The sequence below is a fragment of the Miniopterus schreibersii genome, assembly GCF_964146895.1.
Source record: "Miniopterus schreibersii genome assembly, chromosome: 15".
NCBI classification, from domain to species: Eukaryota; Metazoa; Chordata; class Mammalia; order Chiroptera; family Miniopteridae; genus Miniopterus; species Miniopterus schreibersii.
In genome coordinates, this window is record NC_138115.1 from 14,754,832 (window position 1) to 14,781,156 (window position 26,325).

The 26,325-nt window shown below is 41.6% G+C and overlaps 1 protein-coding gene across 1 annotated transcript in view; it reads left to right on the forward strand.

Moving 5' to 3' along the window:
- ERC2 (ELKS/RAB6-interacting/CAST family member 2) overlaps positions 1–26,325 on the forward strand; it is an 809,820-nt gene that overhangs the window by 301,398 nt on the left and 482,097 nt on the right. The window contains exon 7 of the mRNA XM_081160189.1: positions 12,687–12,854. Within this exon, the coding sequence (XP_081016315.1) occupies positions 12,687–12,854 (168 nt within the window). The remainder of the gene's footprint in view (positions 1–12,686; positions 12,855–26,325) is intronic.

Sequence of the window (26,325 nt, forward strand, 5' to 3'; positions counted from 1 at the left end):
AGGCATCCAAATAGGAAAGGAGGAAGTAAAGCTGTCATTATTCGCAGATGACATGATATTGATCATAGAACACCCAAAAGATTCCACAAAAAACTACTAGATCTAATAAATTTGCAAAATAATTTTATATCTGGCAAAGCAGCAGGATACAAAATTAATATCTGGAAGTTGGTGGCACTTTTATACACCAATAATAAATTCTCAGAAAGAGAAACTGAAAAAACAATCCCATTCCTGATTGCAACAAAAATAATGATACCTAGGAATAAACTTAACCAAGGAGGTAAAAGACCTGTACTTGGAAAGCTATAAGGCACTGAATAATTAAATAGAGGAAGATGCAAACAGGTGGAAGCATATACTATGTTCATGGATTGGAAGAATTAACATCATTAGAATGTCTATACTACCCAGAGCAATCTATAGATTCAATGCAATTCCTATTGAAATACCAATGGCATATTTCACAGATCTAGAACAAATATTCCAGAAATTTATATGGAACCAAAAGAGATCCCAAATAGCCTCAGCAATCTGGAGAATGAAGAACAAAATTGGAGCTATCACACTCCCTGATATCAAACTATACTACAAGGCCATAGTAGTCTAAACAGCGTGGTACTGGCATAAGAACAGGCATACATATCAGTGGAACAGAATAGAGAGCCCAGAAATAAACTCACACCTTTATGGTCAATTAATATTTGACAAAGGAGGCAAGAGCATACAATGGGGGTAAAAATAGACATATAGATCAATGGAACGGAACAGAGAGCCTAGAAATCAACCCCTTCCTTTATGGTGAGTTAATATGTGACAAAGGAGGCAACAGCCTACAATGGAGTAATAACAGTCTATTCAATAAATGGTGCTGGGAAAATTAGGTACATGAAAAAAATGCAACTAGACCACCAAATTACACCATACAGAAGAAGAAACTCAAAATGGATAAAATCCTAGAAGAAAACATAGGCAGTAAAATCTCAGACAGCTCTCAAAGCAATATTTTTGCCGATATGTCTCTGAAGGCAAGGGAAACACAGGAAAAAATGAAGAAATGGGACTACATCAAACTGAAAAGCTTCTACACAGCAAAAGAAACCATCAACAAAGTGAAAAGGGAACCCACTGTATGGGGGCACATATTTGCCGTTTAGTTACCTGATAATGGGTTAATCTGCAAAACATATAAAGAAATCATACAACTCAACACCAGGAAGACAATCCAATCAAAAAATGGGCAAAAGACCTGGACAGACACTTCTCCAAAGAGGACATTCAGATGGCCAATAGACTTATGGAAGAATGCTCAATGTCACTAGTCATCATCAGGGAGATGCAAATCAAAACCACAATGACTTATCACCTCATAGCTATCAGAATGTTTACTGTCAATAAATCAACAAACAAGTGCTGGTGAGCATGTGGAGAAAGGGAGCACTAATTGGTGAGAATGCAGACTGGGGCAGTCACTGTGGAAAACAGTATGGCAGGTAATCAATTCATTTTCTGGGAACGCTGGGTCTGACTGGATTTATCTTGCTCTTGGCTTCCCATAGCAGTTGTTGTGATGCCTTAGGTAGCTTACAAGTGGAAATTGACTCAAGAGTGTTAATTTAATTCTTGTTTTTATCACTTATCAACTGAGCATGTAGTGGGCATTTAATAAACTCATTTACTTGCCTATTTGTTGTGTTGTTCCAGAAATATTCTTTGCACACACAGGCCAATAGTTCTTTTCTTATTCCCAATTAGAAACATATTATACATAGTGGAACATACATTGCATTTTACATTTGGCTTTTGCAAAAATTTTCTGCAATTTGCTTTTGTCTTTTTTCATGAAGATTATTTTAATTTATATTTAATTTTATTTGTCTCTCTTTTCCTTTATGGTTTCCAAGCCATTTCTCTTGGTTAGGAAGGATTCTGTGTTTCAAAAATAAAAAGGACTCCCTATTTTCTTTTACAATTAGGTTTAATTTTTTTTACATTTCTTTATAAGGAACTTATTTTTGTCATAAGGAATTAAGTAAGGTTTTACCTTTATTATTTTCTAAATGGGTAGTCAGTGTTCAGCCATTATTAACTGAATAATTCATATTTTCTCTACTGAATCTAAATGCCATTTTTATCACACACTAAATTTCCATAAGTATGTGAATCTATTTTGGACTCCACTGTCTTTTTCTTTCTGCATTGATACCAAACTGTTTTAATTATCAAAGCTTTAAAAATATGGTTTAATATCTGGATCACTGACCTCCTGACATCATGAAAGTTTGGAGTAGGTGATGACTTTAGAGGTTGATGAACAAAATTTTGTTGGTTTATAGAGGAGATAGCTGAGTCCCTATGAAGCAAGTGACTTCCCCTAAGATCTCAACCCTAGGTATCGACAGAGTCATGAGTGACCTGGGATGTAGGCTGGTGGAGTGGATCTTGAACTAGATAGAAGATGTAGCTTTAGCACAGTCTACCACATTAGCCCGGTAAACCCTCAGAGCTTTAATGTTTTTACTTGTAAACAATACCTACCTCACTGGTGGCCCTGAGAAACTCACAAGACACGCTGGCACAATGCCTACCACGCTGTTGGCCACAGAGGACAGCTTGCATAGATGTAGTTTACTTTGAGCCAAGGACTTCTGAGTCGAACCCGGTGGTGTGTCCGCATCGCGCCGTGCTCAAACATTCCATCTCTCCGCTATGCCTTACACATCTGATGACTAAAAGATACTTGAGAAGGATCTTTCATAAGAACCTCTGAAGGATATTATTATGTGTTCTTAAAAATGTGGAGTCTGTGGTTAAATAGATGTGGGAAAAGGTGAGTTGAATCAAGTTGAGTAAGATCTTTGCTTTAGGAGGTTAATGTCTACCGTAAATCAGGAGAGCAAACTGCATTTCCCAAGTTGGCTTGATCACGGGACACACCTTCACCCTCTCATTTCACTTTTGCACAACACTAAGGAAGATTTCAAAAAACAAATACTGGTTATTTTAGGGCAGTATGTCTCACACTTGGGAAGAAATTCCTTTTAGAAGAAAAAAATAAAAAGAACATTGTAGACGCCCAGTATTGCTTTATGTAATAATTGCTACTTGCGTTACTTAATTAGGTACAAAGATAAGACGAGGCATGCTTATAGCTCTTACAGAACCATGAAACCAAATAAAAATTACACACTAAATGAAAATATAATGTCAAAGCCTATAAAATTTAAATTAGTGATATTAACTTTATATGGAAAAGGACTGTGTTTGCTGGATGTAAATTTACGCTTGATATGACTATGGTGCCAACCGCTGCGCTCAGGCCCTGTTCAGGAGGCCTGCACAGTGCTGTGTGGTAACCTGGTCTCCTCACTGACTGCGGTTTCCACGGTGCTGTTGAACCCCTGGTTTGCATGGTCACCATGATGTCCCATGGCCAATATTTGGAGGGAATATATCCGAGAAATAAAAAGTCCTTCTGTGCTTTCCCCATTTCACCCGAAAGGAATCATAAGTGCAAACACAAAGGTGGATATTGAAATCTCTTAACAACCTTTGGTTCTAAGGAGTTATTTACATCATCCAGGATAAGTTCATTTTAATTTTGGGGTCATCCTCAAACAGTAAAGACAACATAACACAATGCTTGTAGCAGACAAGATCCTTGAACACTGGTCCCCATCCTCCAGGAGTACGGGCCCTGATTTGAGAGACATGACTTTAAAATATGGGTTTAATTCTCTTTTAAATAAAATGACTAGAGTTCCTAACTTGTTAGTCATTTACACATATGTCAAGCATACCTGGATAGAGGTCACTTATTTGGATTTGCTAAAAACACTGACCTTGAGATCACAAGATTATTACTTAATCTGGGTACTAAATTATCAGTGATTTAAGCCCTTTGGCCTTCAGTGATAGTTTAAAAAGTTCATATCTAACCAGGACCAATATTTTAAACTTTTATGTTAAAATGAGTTTTCATGTTTAAACTTAATGTACTTACTTGAAGTGAAAGTGCAATATGAATGATACATAGTGTTTTCTTAAACTTGTTTTTTTTGGTAATAGTAAATGTCTTGAAGATGGGCTTTTCAATGTTAGGAGGTACTAAGATTGATAGCTTTGCAAATTGGTTTTAAGTATTTTGAATTTATAACTATCATCATGTTGCAAAATAACATTGACTTTGGAATGGCTTACTTCCTTTTGTAGTAACTCAAAAATATTATGACAGCTATAGTTTTATAGTAAGCATAAAAACCAGTGAGGTAAGTTCAATGAGGTAAGGTTAGTGTTGGAAGTTTTATTAACAAAAACTTTAAGTATTAACACATGAGTTACAATTCCCATGTGTTTTCAGAAATTTGCTGGAACTGAACTGAACATTAAATTTTGAACTTTGGACTAGTCACTTAAAACCACCTAATTTTAGTGTAAGAAGTAGCCAAAAACTTAAGTATGAAAACAGGCTTTATAAAGTTGGCTGGATTATTAACCCACATATGATATGAATTCTTCCATGTAGGTGATATGAAGCACTCTTAACCCAGCATTGTTTTCTTCAAGTAGGTGGCATGTGGGACATGGGTATAGTTTTTTGACAGGTAGGTAAGACAAAATGAATCTTTACAACCTGAAAATCTCAACTGTGTTATTAACAAGCTGGTGATTGTAACGTAACTTTTATAAGCACAGCGTGTGGCTATACAATACTAAATATCCGTGACTTACTTTTTGAATTGAAATTGTTTAAGAGAACAGATTTATAATTTAACAGAAAGGTATATTGTAAATTAGGAATCACTCTATAATACAGGCATTATTGTTTCTATTTGTGCTATCTAAATTTTATATATTAAAAATATAATTTAGGTTTTTCCCCTGGTCAAATGTATAAGCTTTTGGTTGCTAGATGAAAGCCAATGCCCAGGGGTGGGATCACATAGTCCTATTTCTCCCCCGTCAGTATCGCTATCCTGACTGCCCCGATCCCCAGGCGGGTAAACACATAGCTGACATTCACTAGCTGCCTTGAAGAGCTTAAGGGAGTGATTGAACTCACCAGCCCTCTTGTTTCTCAGGCCTGTGAGGGGAGAGACCTTATAACTAAAGACTGAAAATCAGGGACCCTTTTAGGAAAGGGATTTCTCTTCATATTCAACTCTCATAGATTTCCTCTGCTTACAAGGTTTGTTAACTTGATCTCAGACGGCTGCATCTGCGTGGGAATCAGTCTGTAAATGTGGAGATGTCCTGATGTGATTACAGGACTGCTCATTCACACGTAGGTTAGTCTCTAGCCCAGGTTCTGTTGTCTCAGGAGATTCCAAGTCACGTAGCAGTTTACCCTTTGGATGTTTCCCAGCATCTCAAACTGTATGTACCTGACACTGAACTCTTGATTTCCTGCCACCAAGTCTGAGTCGCCCTGCTCTTCCCCAGCACAGGCAATAACGCCCCTACCTGTGGAGCTGCTGCAGCCAGTAACCCAGGAGTCACCTTTGATTCCTCCCGTCCCGTTACCCCCGTACATACAAACTCTCTGTCCTGCCACCTGCCTCCTGACTGTACCTCAAAATGTGTCTCAGACATAGCCATGTTCTCCCTCTGCGCCAGCTGCACCCTAGTTGTGGCCTCCCCTTTGGTTGGCTGTAGTAGCTCACTGCCTGTCCCAGCCTGTTTCCTGCCCCCCGTGTTCATAGAACAGCACCAAATTCTCTGGTCCGTGGCCACTAAGACTTGGTCCTTAATATCTCCTTGCTTTCTGGTTCGATGAGATATTCTATACTCATTTCTATGTTTCTTGCCACAGACCTAAAATTTGGTGTTTGGCATGGGTGCTCATTTCTACTATTCCCTTTTTTCTAAGCCTTTTAAATGGGCGTCACTAGAAAATAATTTTTTAAAAGAGAAAATACATCATGTATTTATACTTATTAGTATTACAAGGCTTTTTTTAAAGACCCAACGGTATTAAAATCCAAAATTATATTGAATGCAGTGGAGCAGGTATAAAGCACACTTATAAAGATCAATAAAGACATTTACTATTCCAAGATCACACAGTAAAGAGCACCCATCAGTTACATAAAACATTTTGTTGGATACCAAAGTCTTGGCCCAGGTTAAATTTATAATAGCTGATAGATACTTGTTAAGTCGTGAGTTTTATTATTTTATATGCACACAAACATATACATATACGTTTTCACTAATAAGCACAGATATCCACAAATTAGCCTTTTGTCCAGATTTTTACAAGGATTTTACCTAAGTTCTTAGATTTCATATTTGTATTACTTCCATCTTATCCTAAAAATCTTGTTTAGCAAAGATATGGACATAATAATAATTTGCTGTACACCACCCTCAACTTCACAAATGTGAGGTTCAATAAATCATAGACCTGACGGTCCTGTTAAAAGGCTGTATCTCTAACCTGGAACAATGCCTGACACAAAATCAATTCTTTGTATTTGTTGAATGAATAAGTAAATAATTCTAGTTACTGGAGATAAGAATACCTACAGAGAAGAGAAATCTGAAATCAAAACAGCTGCAGATGCCAAAGAACAGGACATAACCCAAGCATAAGATAAAGGATGGAAACACCCTCATCTATATAGCAGTTTTTGGTGGTATGGCTACTGAAGGACATTTTTTTTTTCCCTGAAAGGCAACTTTTGCTGTAATTAGAGATTAGTGTGAAAGAACTTTTAGAAAGCAATGATTGTCCTGAATTATTCTTTCCAGAAAGACCATGCTAGCTGAATCATCAAGCTAATTAGGTCATTGACACTTATATGGTTTTCTTTGGTAGAGATCAGTAGCCTGTGATGGTTAGAGAGGGGGAGGCTATGGGACTCCTGCCCCATGACCTCACCTCCAAGTATTACACCACAGTTGTTCAGCTGTGGTCCTTGAAGCTCCAGCTCTCTGTCCTTTTGAGGCCACACAAGGTTCACATTAGGCCAGTGTAATGATATTTCCTGTGGCAGGGCTCAGATAATGTTGAGCATTTATATGCAGAGGAGATAGAAATCTAAGGATTCAAACTTTTGAGCTTTCTAGCAATGGACCTGCACTGTCTAACATGGAAGCCATGAGCCACATGTGGCCGTTGAGTATCTGAACTGTGATTAGTTCTAATTGAGATAGCTGAAAGTGTAAAATAAATGCTGGATTTTGAAGACAATACAAAATTAAATATGTCATTAATTTTTTCATATTCATTACATCTTAACCTATTGGATATAGTAGTTTAAATTAAATATATTATTAAAATTAATTTCACCTTGTTTTAACTTTTCTAACATGGCCTTTAGAAAATTTAAAATTGCGGATGTGGCTCACATCATATTTCCATTGGACACACCATCTGAAATCTGGTTCCTGGAAGAGTGGGAGCTCCTGTGCAACATTTCTAAGCAAGCCACACATCTCAAACACCACTCGCTTCACCAAGGAAAAATCACTCCTCACATCAATTACGTTAATTGACCAAATTTCAGGTGTTCATCAATATAAAGCATATCGAGGCACTTTTGGTAGCTGACTCTGGCATGTCAGCTTTTAATTAAAGTCTTTCCTAAGCTAATTAACTGCCCTGGAGGACTTATTCCCTGTTGGGAAATGCACCCACCCACCCAGACACCCCTCCACACAGACATACATATCATATAGGGTATGCTGAAATAATTTAAAGCAAATGACAGACAGTATAACACCCTGCTACATGTTAGAGCACAAAACCTTATTTGCTGGTTCTCCACTTTTCCTGAGGGCTGTTGATTAGCAGCCTTTATTGCATTCCTACAGTATATAAATCACTGGCGTGGAGGCTGTGGAAAGTGGAATAATAAAATATAATAACAATAGCAAAAATTTATTGAGTGTTTCTGGGTGCCAGGCACTGTGTTAAGTGCATTACATGTTATTCAATTTAATCCCCAAAATAACTTGATGAAGGAGGTATTGTTATGATCCTCATTTCGCTTATAACACCTTAGTTTTGTTCCCAACATTTGGAAGGCCTGTGGTAAGTCCATGGTCATTGCCATGAGTTACTTGAACACATGGATTTGCAATGCACAGCCTTTTGCAAAACAGAGCTGTCCACGTGAGCCACTTGCCCACACAAGCTGAAGGTTAAGCCGATGAGTTTCAGTGGACTCTTCCTCCTCGGTCTCTTTCTCTCTTTTCCCCAAGGTCTTCATCTTTAACCTCTGAGTCCGTTCCCCAGGGTTCTGCTACCTGTTCCTGTTAGCTCTACCCTTGGCTCCATGCCATTTCCGCTCTTTGGATTTGGGGTGAAAATATAGGCGAAAATAGGCATTGAGATCCTACACATAGAAGGAGTAGAGGGAGGTACAATGGCCCCATTTCTTTCAGGTTTGTGGTAATCTCAAAGAAAAATGAATCCAGTTTTAAGGTGCCAACATCTTAGCAAAAACAGGGGACATTATTATAATTAAAGTTCTGAGTAGCTTAATACATCATACTGCAAGTCCAACCCAGGTCAGGAGTTGGGGATCGGAGGGCGGGCGGGAGGTAGGGGATGCTACTTCTTGTGGCCCCTTGAGGATCCAGCTTTACGGAGGTTCTGCCATCTTATAGCTCCACCATCCTGAAAATGTAGCCCCAAGATCTCCGAGGAAGGGGAAGAGTGGGGAGGGGAGTGGCGTGGAGAAGTGACACATGTCGCTTCTGTGTATATTTCATGAATAAAACAGATGGCCCCCTCTTCCTTCAAGGGAGATCTTCCCCCTGTCCAGGAGGGAAAGGAGACTTGCATATGCGGAGAAGGCCTGGTTGCCACCGCAGCAAGTGTTACAGTTCAGGGGATTTTTCGCCTGTGTGACTTGGGCGGCTGTGTACACGGAGCGTGTACTCCCAACTCTGAAACCGTCTCCCGTTTGAGCGACTGCAAGTGAAATCAAATTCAAATATACCCTGAACCCAAGTCTCCTACTAGGAAAAACAAACACGCAGAGCTTTGAATGTGAAATAAAACCATACTGGGAGCTTTGGTGAGCGCTCCAGTTTCATTTGCCTTTAAAGTTGTTCTTTGCGATACCATGTTTGTTCAATTCCCGAGGCGTTGTCAAGTAAGTAGTATTTAATCTGCGAAAAATTTCAAGTGGCCCCTTTTTCTCTCTCAAGCGTTTCTTTTCTTTCTCAAGTGTTGCTGTAGTCATTTTAACATTGAAATGAACCGTTTGATTTCAGAAACTTATTTATGGCACATCGAGTAGCACTTAGTGTTTTGTCACAACATTAAAGGCGCTTCTGAAGCCCGTGTAAAATATGGCAGCAAGGTCGGGGGGCTGATGTATAGGACTTCTACAAACATACCTCAGCATTGGAGCTGGTTATAATTCCTGGGTGCTGACATGAAGATTAATAATGTTTAACTCCGATTTTGGCAATTTTTGCCAATTTCATTGCCATGGTCCTTTTCTTTCAAGTTATTACCTGGAACTGAAGTGGTAACAAATGTTTCGTGCTTTATACTGCCAGATAAAAGGTTAAATTTTCATGTGTTAGATGCTCTTAAACACACACACACACACACACGCACACAAAAATACACACATACCCTAATCAGAAGGAAATGAGTAATTCTCCTAAAATGAAAGGATTGTCCTAATTTTAACATTAGGTGACTAATTCCCATGTGGTTGAGTCATATGTAAAAGTTGGAAACTCAACCTATGGGTCTTTATGCACCGACTATATCATATAGTTCTAATTTTCTTTTGTTTTTCTGGGAAATGATGGTGCTTTTTGCTTTGCCAAGTTTTATTATTGAGTCAACTGCCAAAGTTTAAGAGAGAGAGTCAAGGGCCCTTAAAATTATTTGGTGTTGAGTGAAGAGGCAAAGAAAAGTATTTCATATTCTCAAACATTTTAACTTTTATGTCTCTACCTGATGTTGGACTATAGTCTAAACTTCAAGGCTTTTCTGATTCTCTTTTGACTGATATACACTGTTGAGTGAAGTCCAAATATTAGTGAGGGGAACTTTAATCCTATCCATTGACACCCAGTTTGAAACTACACATTCTAATTTTTAATAGACTCTGTCCTTTCTTGCTTGATCTTCCCTGCGTTTAAACTTCTGTGCATCAGAAGGCCTGTGCGCCTGCTTGTGGTTTTGCACCATCTGGAAGTTAAAATTTGACTTTAGAAATGATGTCATACTTGCTTACTGCAAACTGGGCTAATGTTGGTTGAGAATTGGATGCAGTTCAGGTCAAAGTTTTGTCTTTTTTTTTTTTTTTTTTTTAAAAAAAGGCCCTTAAGCTTTGTTTCTTGATTGTAGGAGACCGTGCAAAGCTGTAAAGATAGAGGGAAGGTGATTGAAGGGCACGGCTCAGATTTCTTTGAAGCTAAGTACATGCTTGTGGGCGCATGGAAAAGAAACTCCTAAGCAGAAGACCTCAGCTGGCACAGACTCCTCCTGCCATGTAGAATTTGGGTGTTACGAGTAGGTGTTGATCACGGCCATCCTTGCTCTGTTTTATTCCTGGGGAAGTATTCTTACAGCTGGGGTTGCTTTTTATCTCTCTGGGCTCAGGGAGATGCAGCTGGGCCCTGATAGATCGAGCATGGCTAGAAGGCACTGCAAATATTAACTCTATTCTTCATCAATACCGTTTTGTTTTCTAAACCCTCTTTAGCACCACTCACTACCTCCCATAATATAGTTTATTTATATCACAGTTTTGGATACTGGATATTTCTTTTAGTTCAGATAGAGACCATCCGTCTTTGATAGCGGGAATGTGGGGCTAAAGGGACCACAATTTCCTCTCAGGTTCACAGAGTCCTGGTCAGCTTATGTGCAAATCTTCACACTCGAGTGGAACCCTTTGTAATCACTTCTCTAATTTGGAGTGCTCAGCATGTCCTGCCCATGTACAAGGAACCCACAAATGCCATTCTTTGTGTATAAACAAAGATAGTTCTTTTTTCCCTGATACGATGACAATCCAAAGACAAGTATTGATGGGGTTCCAGATTGGTAGATGGAGATAACTAAACAAAGATAGGCCACTTGAGAATCTCTATGTTTAAACTTTAGTGCAACTGGAATCAATTTTCATTTAGGGGAGGGAAGATCCCCAGACACAAGCATCCCCTCCGCCTTCCCAGCGCCTCCATCTCCACGGTCATTATGCGAGAAGAGGCCCAGGCAGCAGATGTTTAGAGTCTGCAGGTCCCACCGTCTGCAGGCACGGGTGCCCACCCTCTCCCGTAATGCAGCCAGGGTCATTCAGCCACCTGGGCTTCAAGCACTTGCTGTCACCCCTTCCCTTGCTGGGACCTCCCAGCTTCATCTTCCTCTCGGGGACAGAAACGGGGAAAACTCTACTCGCCCACCTCCTCAGCACCTCTCACCTTTAGAAACACAGCTTTGTAAGAGAAGGAGATTCATCCCCAATAACTGTTGTATCGCTCATATTATCCTCTGCACTGTGTAGTCTACCTATGACTGATTCCTGTCTTTAAAACCATAAAACCTCAGGCCCTCTGTCCCACCCTCTTCGTTTTACGATGGAAGAAACTGAGGCTGGGGCCCAAAGCCTGGGCGGGGAAGTGAGCTGCTCGTCCTGAGCCTCAGCTGGAGCGCAGAGAACCCAGCCTAGGGCCTCATGCTCTCTTCTCGCTGCTCCAGGCTAAGCCTCTGCCTCTGTGCCCTCATAGTACTTGCATATCCATTTATTGTGGCATTCCTGCTTCCTTCTTTATAATTTCTGTCTCCCCCCACCCTTTTCATTAACTTTTACTTGCTCTTAGTATAACGAGCGCACTTTGCTGTGAGTTGCAGCAGCCCTTGTTATCTCTGTCCCATTTCTCCTTCCCAGAGACAAACCGTGCCTTCTTTTTGCCTGGTTATTTTGATTCTTTCTCTAAATAAGGTGTTCGTATCGTTGCTTCCTGATTATCAATGTCGCTGCCACCTATCGAATTCCTGGGATGGAGGCTGAGGATTGGTCTTCCATCGCCCCAGCCCCACGTCACCCATGTAATTCCTTTTACATGTGGTCTTTGGAAAAAAAAAAATAGAGCTTACGTGTCCTCATTTTATTGCTGACATTTGAAAAGCTATTTCTACCTTTTGGGGTTAAGGTAGAAATAGGCATTTTTCGTATGCCTTGTCTTTGTTTACCTTGTTCTTGGGAAAGCAGCCTTTAATAACGCTGGAGAGTGGGCATCATTTCCACATTTTCTTGCTCTAGCAGCACTGTCTTCCCCTTGGCAACAGGTCTTTCTCTAGCTTAGGAGTGTCTCTCTCCATGTCAACCTTTCCTTCCAGGTGCCTGTGGCTGGCTCACCGTGTTCTCCGTGTTCCTGGAGGATGCTGCGGAGCGAGCGCGGTGCCTCCCTTGGCATCGGAGGCACGAGGATCGGTGCTCTCGTTTCCCAGCGTAGACACACCACCGTTTCATAAAAAACCTACATGAAAAAATGAATCACTGTTCAGATACACCCGCAGTGGGACTTTAAGGTAGAGGCAGGCTGTTCAGATGCGTGGCGCCCAGGTGCCCCTGAGCAGTGGTGTGATCACTCTGTGCTCAGAAGGCCTCCTGCGGCCCCCTCTCCCCCTCCTGGGGCTTGACTGATGGCCACTGGTGACCTGGGTATCAAACCAGCGCCTTCTTTCTTCTTCCTGATTTCAGGTAGATGCACTGAGATTACGTCTGGAAGAGAAAGAATCTTTCCTCAATAAAAAAACCAAACAGCTGCAGGACCTTACGGAAGAGAAGGGGACACTGGCGGGAGAGATCCGAGACATGAAGGATATGTTAGAAGTGAAGGAAAGAAAAATCAATGTTCTTCAGAAGAAGGTGAGTAGCTGGCAGAGCCCTTCCGGCTGGGAGCTGGCCTCATCCGTGCTTTGTCACCTCAGAGACATTTTTGAGCATGTCGAAAAGAAGAAATTATTTTTAAAGCATTTTATGTTAGGAAGTATAAACTTGTAACATACCCTTACCTTTCCTACAGCCCATTCTTAAAACAGAAGCTAGAGCCATCCTTTTAACATAAAACCTTTCACATCTCTCTAATCAATACTCTCCAGTCACAGCCAGCTACATGATTTTTGGGACCCATGCAAAATGAAAATGTGGGACACCCCCTTTTAAAACTTTATTGTGAATTTCTGGATGGGGTAATAGTAGATCCTTAAACCAAGGAAGGGGCCCTACTGAGTGTGGGGCCCTGTGCGGCCTCACAAGTCGCATGCCCACGAAGCTGTCCCCATCCCCAGCGGCTTCCATCCTCACTCTCAGGGTGTTGGTGATCAGGTGGATCATATTATTAATTCATTTCTGACAAGATCTTTGCAGACGAGGCCCTGGTCATTGGATCTCTCCTTTGAAGTTCCAACTAGTTGTAACATACCCATGCTGATAACTAGGAGAGAGTCGGGAAGAGACCACCGAGGACCCTTGAATCAAAGGGGCTGTCTAGGGCAGGCAGGACTAATAGAGAAACAGTTTAAATGGAAGTTCTTGGAACATGTACTGAGGATTCAAAAGAAGTCTTTTCATTAAAAATACCAAGCAGAGAATGCAGACAAAACTGACATTTATTGCACTTATGTTGAATGCTTTATGCTGTACACTCTGCTATGTGTCACATGCATGATTCACTTAGTCTTGACCATGACCCTGTGAGGCAGGTACAATTATTAACCCTGAAAAACTGAGGGATACTGAGACTTAGGGTAGGCTTGCCCAAGGTAATACAATCTAGATACAAGTTTTATTGTCTTTGGGAAAATAGAATAAAATGGTTATTGCAAATTAAGAGAATAAGCCTCATGTCTGTAGTTTTCTGAAGATGACACCATGTGTGGGAGCGAATCCAGGATGAACAATCACAGTTGTTTGTTTTAACAGGAGGTGAGATAAGCACTCTCATGCTTGAGAAGTAGGTGGCAAAAATAATCTCAGTAAAGATTTTGGGAAGGCACTTTTCATGCCTAAGTGATAAATGACTACATCTGCTGATGTGCATATTTTGTAAAATTTTAAACTTTTCTTTATAGGCAGACCCGAAGGTTTGGGAACCAGTTTGAAAGTTCTAGAACAAAGCCGGTTATATACCATGGCTCCTTTGGGCAACACGATCACAATTCTACTTATTTAAACCATGTAGATAATGAACATGGAAATATCTCGCGTATATTTGGAGAAGTCGTTCCGCTTCGAGTGTTTTTCACTGAATGGTTACCAGTACACTTGGGGAGGAAATAAAATGACTGGCAACATAGCGAAGGGGCAGGAGTTGTACTATACCTGTGATGCGAGAGAGAAACAATCCCCAAAGTGATACACACAGTTCAGAACCCAACTCAGAATGGGGAAGTGATATCGAAGCTACTGGGCCTATGAAACATTGTCTTTGGGACTGAATACTCCTTAATGGTTTGACCAAATTCAGCATAATTGGCTGTTTCAGGGCAGGCCTGGGTTGGGACAGCATACGCTTTGAATTGGGGTGGGTTGGCAGGGAAGATTAATAAACTCATGTCAACGTCAGAGGTGGAGTATTACTTAATATTTCTTTCTCATAGACTCTTTGGCAACCAGTACTGTGTTTTGATGCCAGTAGAACTGGGTATGCTCCTTTCATAGCCATGTTGAATCCGGTGAGGCTGGACTTGCACCTCCTATCTGTCAGCTTTGTCTTTAGAGCCCTGGGTCTTAGAAGTCTTGTGTACTGCATGAGCACGTGGACAAGTCACATGTTTGGGCAGCATACACGGACCCAGTGCTCTAACCATTTTGCTACTGGAAGAAGGAAGTAAAGATACAGAGCCCTAGCTGGTTTCGCTCAGTGATTAGAGCATCGGCCCATGGACTGAAGGGTCCCAGGTTCAATTCCAGCCAAGGGCACGAACCTCGGTTGCAGGCTCAATCCTTGGCCTTGGAAGGGGCACGTTTGGGAGGCAACCAATCGATGTGTCTCACATCAATGTCTCTCTCTCTTTCTCTCTTTCTATCTCTGTCTCTCTCCCTTCCACTCTCTCTAAAAAAGCAATGGAAAAAACATCCTCTGGTGAGGCTTAAAAAAAAGATAGATAGAGAGTCCCCTTCCCCACGTGGCAGAATGTCTCTAATTAAGCTTTTGTAGGAAAACAGAAGTCATCTAGAATGGATTTTTGGTCCTACCACCATATTTTTGGCTTTACTCCGTAATCCAAGATATGGAATTCTTTTATGAGGGGACAGAAATGCTCACGGATGAAAATTGTAGTGGAATATCCCCTTGTGGCTGAGATACTGAAGTCAGGGGAGCGGCACAGTTTTCCTGCTGCATTCTGTTCCGATACCTGAATGCAAACTGCAGCTGATGAAGTGCTACCTGACTATTGAGTCGTTTTTGTAGGAAATGTCATAAAACTTTGACGACATTGTACATTTGGAAAGTGTATAATGCCCAGGGTTTTAGGACATGGTAGTATTATTTGAACCAGATAAAATTCTGTTATGCGGCCCATAGATTCTTGCAGCATAAACTTACTACCCAAGATATTTTTTAAAGAGCCATTAAAGTGGACAAAAATTCTATCTCCATTTTCATTCTAGGTCACAGTTCCACAAGGACTGTGAATTTATGGAGCAGAGGCACTTTATTTATTAGGGGTAGAAAAACAGATGGTGATTTCTCTGGAAGCCAAGTTCACTAGCTGTCTACTGGGCTTCATGGATTACTCTGAGGGTTGGAAAAAGCAGGGAGAGGTGAGTGGAGTTGGCTCCTGGGAGTGGTGTTATGAACCTGCCCATTTCAGGAGCCTTATCTACTCATTTGGAATTGTGGTGGTAGAAATTCTGAATGACAGTAAATTCAGAGGCAAGGATGTTATAGGAACATAGTTATTAGCATACTGGGTTTCTTTATGAATTTTTAAAAAAAGTAATATGTGAGAAGATGACTACAGAACATAAAAGATTTCCACGTTAGTGTGAAATCGATGTGTAAGGTATGGAGGACTTTTTGACTCAGCCTAGCTCTTTCTCAGTGTTTAAACATCCAGTTGAGCTTTTTCATTTATTATTGGCAAACATCCTAATTTTCTGAACATGTGCAATATCATATCCATTTCCCATTTGCTGAGTGTTTCCTATGTGTCAGTCAGTCACTTCTCTGGATCCTGGAGGTTCAAAGAGAAGGAAGACATTGTCCAGTCCTCAAGAAGCTGACAGTCTGGTTGGAGAGGTAGCCATGCATAATCCTAAATGTAAGTGCGGTGGAGAGCAATGTGGCATGTAACCAGAAGCAAACAACCTGATGGATGCAAACAGCAGACACTAATTCTGGCTCCCTGAAGCAAAAGGGAATTTATTGCAAGAATATCCAGAGCCCCACATTAGGGGGATGATCAGGAACCAGGACAGCCTGGTCTGCGTGGGTCCGTGGTTGAGTGTTGACCTATGAACCAGGAGGTCACGGTTCCATTCCCAGTCAGGGCACATGCCCGGGTGGTGGCCTCATTCCCCAGGAGGGGATGTGCAGGAAGCAACCGGTGAATGACTCATCATTGGTGTTTCTATCTCTCTCTCCCTCTCCCTTTCCCTCTCTAAAATTAATAAAAACATTAAAAACAACACACAAAAAAACAGGGCAGCTCTTGGAGACCAATAAAAGGCAGACCATGCCATGACCTTATAACCAGGAGTATCTGGCCAGGTGTCTTATCTGCTGAAGCTGCCCTCTTCCCCACTTCTCTCTGCCTTTACATCATGCTCTTGGTCAAGACTGGAAGCCCTGAGACAGAGCTCCAGATTTCACACAAGAGCCTCTCCAGCAGGATCTAACCAGCCCCTTTCTAAAAAGAATCTGGGAAATGTGGTTCCAAGCTTTCTGCCTGAGCTTTCCACTCAGTTCTTGTGTCACTTATTCAGGGAAGTCTTTGCGGACACTTCAGGCCGAGAGAGGCTTTACACTCTTGAGAACCACTTCCTGGCTCAGTTTGAAATTATTCATCCCTTTTGCGAATGTTGGCTTCCCTCCCAGGGCTAAGTTCCTCGAGTGCCCCAACTGTGATCCTCAAGATACCTCCAGCTCCTTGCAAAATTCTTGGCAGGTGATGGTCCTCAACCAATTTGCATTGGGTGAATAAATTATATCAGCAAATTCTGAATGAAAGAGAACTTGGAAGAAGGGAAATCACTTTGAGATCCACTTTTGGCCCAAGAATATTGTTAGCTAGGAGAAGAGCCATTTGCCCCAGTGAAACGTCAAATCGACTTCTTGTTTCCAGGACAGTATGTTCTGTGTAGGTTGCAAGAGGGAACCATCCAATGAGTAATAAAACCCAGATGAGGAAATGACTGTTGCTCTACCCACATCTGTACCAGCCCCCTTTCCATTACACTGGGCAGGTCAAAAGAGATGAAGCCTTGAGCGAGGGCAGTGGCCACTCTCCCTTCATTTTCCTTTTTAATAAAAAGTCAATGTAGCATTTATTGAGAACACTGTCTTGTTCTGCAAAGAGAATGCTTCCTCCTCCGGTTCTCACTTCTAAGAGTGATGCAGGGAAATTGCAGATTACCCACGGCCAATACGAACGAGCAAATGATAATTTTTATAACAAAAGGATTATCTACTGTTGAGTGAGCCCCTACTGTGTACCAGACTCTGTGCTCAGGGCTTTGCAGCCGTAGGCTATGGGTCCTTATAACAAACTGTGGGGCACGTAGGTACTATCCTGATTTCTGTTTTTAAAATTGGAGGCTGTGATTTAGAGAGGAACTTGCCCAGAGTCACAAGGCAGGGACGACTGGATGGAGCTCTTCTGAACCATGCACTGTTCCGGTGTTTTTGTACTTTATGACCCTGCCTCCCTCAGGAGACAAGTGGGGTCATTAGCTTTTAGGGATTAACTAAACTATAATTTGAGCAACATTCCTGAGGTTGATATAAAGGCTGCCTGTTTTTAATACCAAGCAAGCAGAGATGCCTTTGCTAAATAATGTGATAAAAAACAATAGGAAAGCAGTTAAATTGATAAAGTACATCAGGTCTGAACCCTAAAGAACATATGTAGAGCCGTATTTAGAAAAAATAAAGGTCTGGTGACCTTCAGCTTGTTTATTCTCCCCCCACGACGTGCTGCTTGTACTTTCCTCAGCCGTTCGATTGGTTTGCTGCCTTGTTTTCAAAGGATTGCACCATTTTTGTCGTCATAGCCGTTTCGGCTTGTTTTGATTGTTGGCTTAAAGGATGGAGACCTCAGAAGATGAGCTGAGAAATCTAAGTAGCTTTTCTGGACTAGTAGCAGATGAGCTTCGATTCGGGAGACTCCTCGCCTCGCCTGGGCAGCTGCTCCGCGGTGCAGCGAGCTGGCCGCCTGGGGCCTGACTCGGTGGGGCCGCTCCCTCTGCACCTGAAGGCAGGACCGGGAACGGCACCTGGGGGCTGGAGCACAAGCAGGGTGGCTGTGGGTCCTCCACCAGGGGACACTTTACAACCCACCACCTCCTCCCAGGAACATTGGACAATGTCTGTAGTTTTAATCGTCACAGCTGAGGATTGCTACAAGCACCCGGTGGGTAGACTGCAGGGGTGCTGCTAAACAGCCTACAATGTACAAGAGACCCCCCCTCCCCAAGCAAATAATTATCCAGACTGAAACCTTGTCTGAAGGAGTCCTTTGTTCCCATGTATGGACTGCCCCACTCATCTCGGCTCTTTCTGCTCCCTGCCTTTAGATAGTATCTCTGAAAATACTATCTAAAAGCTCACTTACTATATTATCTAATAAGTCCTCTATACGTATTTCAGGTAGCAGTATGTCATCAGTCTAAGCCAATGGGTCTTTGCTCTGGCATCATTTAACCCTTTGCGGTCGTTTGTCTACTCTCAGCCACCACAGCAAGGAACCGTACGAATCTTAACTCTATTCATTCATGTATCAGTTCATAATTTCTCTGAAAGCTCTTAATTCCGACCAGTACGACACCATGTCCAAATTTAATACGACCGCAAAGGGTTAATACCTTTTGTCTTTATCATGACATGAAGTTGGTGCCAAGCGTTCTAGTGCTAATTAACTTCCACAGGACAAATAATCACCAAGCCTGGAATGATCGCTCTTGGCTGGAATTATTTGCCCAAGGCTAGTAAGAGCCTCAGGGAAAAACAGCTTGGTGATTTCACCAGTTGATCCTATTGGCCAGAAGTCTATTTTGCACCATTAAAGTGGTATTTCGAAGGAGGTCACTTTGTGTCTCTTGAGGAGAGGTTGTGGCTTCCTTGGCAAACTTAAGTTTCTTTGTAAGGCAGTGAATTCACCATCCTCCTTTGTGTATACTGCTTTTCTTTCACGGTATTTGAAGTTGGCTTTCTTTCAGAGATGGCATTGAAGAAATGAAATTTTATTATCCCAAGAATCAAAGCTAAAAAATTCCCCTCCTGACAGAGCAGTGAAAGAGGTTCGGGGAAGCCTGTTCATTCATGCATTCATTCAGCATCCTCAGGCACTGTCCTCAGCCAGCTGCTTCCTTCAACCCCTTGGCGCTGTTGAATGCCACCCAATATTACTTGACTTTAAAAGACATGTTAAATTGGGTGTGCTGATGAAGCATGGACAGCCCTGAAGACAGAAAGATATGAGAGAACAGTGTACCCGGAGGAGACTTGATGGACCCTCTTACTCCAACGTTTTCATTTTCCCCACTCGGGACACAGAGGTGAAATGACTTGTTTAGAGCCACAAAGATGATTAGTGACAGAACATGGGCTCTGACTATACTTTTCCTTTCTCTTCTCTCCCTGCCCCTGTGGCATCTGAGGCCTGGAGAACCATTTCCCTACTCTGGTCAGCACGACTTTCATCCTTTCTTTCTCCCACCCAGTCACCCAACCGCACATCTCAAGCATCTGTAATGATCTGGGCGCTCTTCGGGCACTAGGGGATACATAGGCCATTGAGGAGGGTATAGCTTCTGCCCTCTGGGGGCTCATGCTCATGGAAGAAAGCACTAAACAGGCAATTACAGGGCAGTGTGTGGTGTGTGCTATGCCAGCCAGGCTCGTGGTGCACGTAGGAGGGGCATCTCACCTATGGAGAGTGGGACTTCTGGAAAAGCTGATGACTAAACCAAGATCTCAGGGACTGGGACAAAGCAGTGAGAATAGCATTTGCAAAGGTTTGGCTGGAAGAGGCAGCACAGTGCATTTGGTGGATTTAGAAGTAATTTCATATGGGTGGACCATGCTCCCCTGCCCCGTTTAGGAAATAAATTTTGCAGTTAGAAGTTTTTGTGTTCTTTATGTCTTCTAGCAACCAGCTGTGTTTTATAATTAAGATTTGAGAGCCATTTTGACTCCCATATTATGAATACTCTCTTCCAGCCCCTTGTGGCTTGCCAGGGGCAGTGGTGACTATCTGTGTTATTTCAGAATACAGTTCAGGGCTGCGTCCTTCTGAGAAATGATTCTCGTTCAGAGGCAACTGATTCCAAGCCAGGGGAGGCAAAATCTCTTTTAAATAAGTAGTTGCTTCTGGGTTAAGATCTTTGATTCTGTACTCAATTTCAGCATGATGGATTTTTAAAAAGGTTTGTTTATAATTACCTGCAAATCCCTTGAAGATTTAAAATATAAATGGCCAGAGTGCACTGGCCATAGCTGCTACCCTAATGGGCACAGGCATCTTGACACACCTGTTAGTCCCAGCTGCCAGAGGGTGTTGTTTTGTGATACGGGATTAGAGGTGGTTGAGCCTTCACATATTTCAGTCCTGAGACGATCCATTTTCATTCCCACATACTCCCCAGGCTATTTGATTTAAATCAACCTTATTTATGTGGGAAGGAACTTTTCTGTCTTTTTTACTTACCCTGTGTTTGGCAATATCAGCGTTTACACTTAATCTGTATTAGCATTTATCATGTTGTATTGTACAGAGAAGTCCACAATTCAAAACTTTGATAATATGTGTCTAAGTTTCCCATAAGAATAAGTGTGAATTAGGGGTAATATGCTATTGGGGCGTATAACCCACAGGTACTGTGGCTAAGGGGCCCCTTCATAATGTTTCGATACTGCGATCTCATTGCCATTTCCCCCTTTATACTCACCTGATTAAACCATACCCTTTGCAAAGTAAAAGATGTCATTGCTTTAAACAGCTATTTTCATAGAAGCCAAACTCTAAATCATTGGTACAGAGTATACAGTGCCTGTATTGTAGCATTTTATCACACTTGCCTCCTTTTCAGACTGCTGATTTTTGAGCACCAGCAATAGCACCCACATGTCATCAGCCCTTGGATACATAATTATAGTTTGTAAAAGTAATTTACAATTCTAACAAAAATGTTATGGTAGGTCCAAGATTTCCCACTTCTCTGGTATGCGTTCCCTGAATAAGGCCCAGGACTGTGACTGTGATGTGCTTAACACCCATGATTAGATTATGCCTATGGCACAGCTGACTTTAAGAAAGGGAGACCATCTCTGTTGCTTTGACCTAATCACATGATTCCTTTAAATCTGAATCCTAAGGTCAGAAACAGGGAAGAAACATTGGAGGGTTTGCTGCATGAGAAATTCTCCACTGTTGACTTGAAGAGGGAGAGGGCCGCATGGCAAGGAATTCGGGCAGCCCAGGGGGCTGAAAGTGGCTCCCGCTTTCATATATAATGTGAAATATTATATAACATGTAATATATAATATATAACATATAATAACCTTCATGGAAAGTTTGAGATTTTTTATGTACTCCAAATATTTGATAGAGTTGAACCTGGTGTACTTCTTTTGAGGCGGCCTGTGCTGTATTTACTGTTTGCCTCAGGCATTTCTCCTGGTGTAATGGGAAGTAAGTCACTTTCTCCCATGGGTGAGGTGTTCCCAAGTTTCTGTTGCATTCTGTAGCTTTCTTGGGAATAAAGTCTGAATGGAGCAAAACTAAGCAAACAGGAAATGCTCCAATAAATAGCACCGATTGACTTGGGGTGCAGATATTACTTTCCTTAGTATTGAAATATGAAGTTAAATTCTTTAGGTTATAGATGATGCTTTGACTTATAAAACCGTATGAAGGGTAGCATATGTATTCTGAGGCCTCTCCAAGTTATGAACGTTTGTGAACTCGTGAACAGCTAGAGGCACAGACAAGGGTGACAGGTGGGAAGGTAAGAGTGGATGCAAGGGTCCTTTGCTGCGGTTTCATGTAAACAGCGCCTCATTAGGCCTCGAACGGGAGCGTACTTTAAGAGGGATAGATGGGAGGTATAAAATGTCAGGTAGCTGGGTGGAAGACAAGTGGGGGCTGTCAACCAAAGCTGCTTTGTCTACCGATTGTTCATCAAGGAACTCATCCTAAGAAACAATTAGGTTCGTAGGCATAGATTCAGTCCCAGCCTGTTCCTCCGTGGAAATTCAGCCAATGGAAATTATGTTATAGAAGAATATTGAATGACAGAAAGGCATTCATATTATTTCATTCATTGAAATAAACTCTTTATAATCTGTATGTACAGAAAATAGTCAGGGGATGCGTTTCTCATACTCTCACCACCATAGCCTGACCCTCTTTTGGTTTCAAAGAGCATATGCAAACACACATGTACATCCCTGTATGCTTGTATCAGTATAATTAGTTTCTTAAGAACAGGGGCTGTGGCAGGCCTGGCTTTGAATCTCACATTATGGGCTTTTACCCGTAGGCAAGTTCCCTACATTTTTCCTGCCTCATTTTCTCTACCTTTAGACTGAGGATAAGCTCACATCTCACTTTCAGCCTCAATTCTTCTCAACGTCATAGGTGTTCAAGATTCAAGAAGTCTTTGTTGAATGAGCAAAGTGTCCATCACTGTTGGTGCATAACAAATTATATTAAAAATCAATTTTTATGTACTAGACCTGTTGGCTCCAAGAACTTGGAAAGAAAATGGAATTACTTTGCAAAGAACATTTGAAATTGATTTTTAAATTTATATGCAGTAAAGTTCAGTCTTTGTGTTGTACAGTTCTGCAGGTTTTGACAGGAGCATAGACTGTGTAACTGGCTCCACAGTCATGATACAGGACAGCTCCAGCACCCTCTTACTGCCTCCTGTGTGGTCAGTCCCTCGCCCCAGCCCCCACTCCTGGCAACCACCTATTTGTTTCCCTTCCCTATGGTTTTGCCTTTTCCAGAATGTCACGGAAATGGAATTATACAATATATAGTCTTTGCATCTGGCTTCTTTCACTTAGCATAATGCATTTGAAATTCATCCATGTTACAGTCTTTATCAATAGTTCATTCTGAAGATAATACTTTTAAAGATAACTCCTGATATATGAAATGTTCCCTATCATAACCATACGGTTCTTTTACCCTTGAAGTTGTGATGAAGCCAGAGTTGTTACAGTGTAGAGCGTTAGTGCTGAAGAAGCTTTGAGAAAAGCCTCGTTTAACTCAGCCTGTGGAGAAGGTGAGGGGTTTCAGAGCCAGAAATCAAATGCATTACCCCAGGTGAGCTCAAGTCGGAGTTGAAACCAGAATCCACAGCCTTGATGCTACACTAGCCTCAAGGTCACACTGGAAGTCAGATAGGGTGAAGCATTCTGGTGATGGACCAGCGGGAAAGTCCCTGAGGGCAGGGAGAGCGTGGTGTGTGTGTGTGTGTGTGATGTGTTAAAATGATGACATTAAATTATTTTTAGAAAGATAACAAACCAGAACTTTGTGTTTAGAATGAGCAGAAAGGACCTTCTATCATCATTATTATTATTTTGCAATAGGGATCAGTTTATATAAATCTACCATCATTTCCTAGCATTCATAGTGAGTGCTGGTTTGGAGAGTGGCCAGCAGGTATCCTGGATGTTGCTTTTGCCCCTGGAGCAGGTATATGGTAACTGGACAAGCCTTTTAGACATGTCAGGTTGGTCCCATGTGCACCAGCTTCCCCACAGCAGAGCTCATGGCAGACTCTGAGGCACACAGCGGTGTGTAACCTCGCTCTGAAGCCTGAATTAGAAAGTGTCCTTTCATTGTTTATTATTTATTGTGTTTATCTTTTACTTCTAAAGGCATAGTACTACTTTATTTTAAAATAATTAGTTTACATGTGAGCACCATATTTTATCTTCTTTTTAAAAAAGAAATAATAAAATAGCTTTTTCTTTTTTAAAAATCAAATTAGGATTTTAAAAATGGAATCTCTTATATTGGAATATTTATCCATTTTTATTATATAATATAATCAACAAAATAGATATTTAACCTTAAGGACAGTTCAGACTTATGGTTTATGATATGAAAAGAAAACCTGCTATAACTAACATGAGACATTTGTTCACTCATTTAAGTTGGTCACAGTGATGCATGTTTATACCCTTGTGTGTATCAGCTCAGCTTCCTCTGCCTATTTCAAAGTCCCCTTTTAAAATATTTTTATATCGAGTTGACTAAATGTCTTAGATACAGCCTTAGTTAAGCATCCCAGGTAATTTTCATATTACTGTTTATAATAACTAACTTAAATCTCTGATAAGCATGGCAATTGCCATAAGGAAACATGTTACTTGCCATGTTCAAATCTAAACCCTCAGACAGTTCTTACGGGACTTGAGGAGCTCTAATCTCACCTTTGGTTTGGTATTTCATTTCCATTTATAGTTCCTATATTGTTGTACATTTCTGTGCGGTTTATATGTTTTTGACTTCAGTGCCGCATGACCTTTACCTACAGTCTTAAGCTAAAAGGTGTTTTCTTTGAGTAATCCGCCCCTCGCGTCCCCTTGCTGCTTCCGTAGGATGCTGCGGGGGGCCTGGGACCAAGCGGAGGCTGTGCTGAGCGCCCTGGCAGCCTCACGCCCGCTCTGCTGGATAAGCCTCCCAGCTGCGGTGTCAGCGCTCTCAGCCTCGCCCGTGGAGGGAAGGGGAAGCTGGAAAATAATGTCCAAAATGCTTACAAAAGCAATGAGCTGTGACAAGGGAGAGGCCCGGAGACACCGGCCCCGCGTCGAATTGAAGGAAAAGTCAAGAGCGTCAGTTGTAGCTATTGAGTTGCCTCGAGTGCGCGGGAGGCGCTGATTTGCTCCGACGTCTCTTGGCAAACCTGCATGTGGGCTCCCCCCAGGCCTGTTGTTATTTATGTGCAGCGATGCCTGCAGCCAGAGAGCCATCTTTCTGGGCTTGCCTCTTTCGAACTGAGAGTAAAGGCTTGAGGAATATAGGAGATGTCAGTAGCAACAAGCAACTTGAATTCCTCAAGATAAAGACCATGGCTGGGAAGAATTGAGCAGGCAAGTGAAGGTTACGGACTCCACATTAATAATAAATTTACGAGAGTACAGAACAAATCATGCCAGGCCATCTTTATTGTTTTCTAGGTGGACGTGCAAGATTAAAGAAAGGAATTCAATAGCTGTAATATCTGGAATTGAGTAAATCATCTAATTCAGTGTCTCCACAAATCTTTGGGGGCAGTGGGGGTGGGGCGGGGGATGGGGAGAACCTCAATGAGAATTGGCCCTGAGCACTGTCATGTGGATTCAATTTGGCTCTTGTAATAAATTACAATGGAACAAGGTCCATTGGGACGATGTTGGGATCAATAGAAGGTCAGGCTGTAACATCTCCGGCAGTGGTCTGGAAGAATGGATGACACACTTTATTAAGCTTGGCAGGCCAGGACGTTTGGTACTGTTGTGGTCACCACCACTGTCATTAGCCTTTATAAAGCACCTGTTGGGTACGGGCCACTCTGGGGGATGCTTGAAGAAGAGTAGAATATGTACGATTGCCCAAATGGTCAGCCTGTTTAAAAATGATGATAATAGGTACAATTTATTGAATACTTTCAGGGCTGCATGCATGGTGCTTAACCTTTTTCATGGATCATTTCTTATAATCCTATTGACCCCACTTGAGGGGGGTTTTTATGTCCACTTTTCAGATGGGAAATGTGAGGAAAAGGGAATTACTGTGCATAACGCTGCTGGCAAGTAGCAGCGATAGGTTATTTATGAACTGAGGTAGTCTGATTTTTACTCTAACCTCTCTGTGCACAGTATCCCTATGTGCTCATGGAGAGAGAGCTGGTTCATTTGTTAGCTGGTTCATTCATTTGTTCATTGTTTGTAAATGTACAAACATCTTGAGATGTTCCTTGGATGGCAGAGGAAACAGAGCTGTTAAAGGTAACTTTCATAAAATGGCAAAGTCACGACTCTGATACACATAAAATGAACATGAGTTAAAGATTTTAGTTAACTCATTAATTTCATGAAGGAACCAGGCAGGTGTTAGAATTGGATAGACAACCTATAGAGAAACTTTTATACGTCGGAATATTGCATGT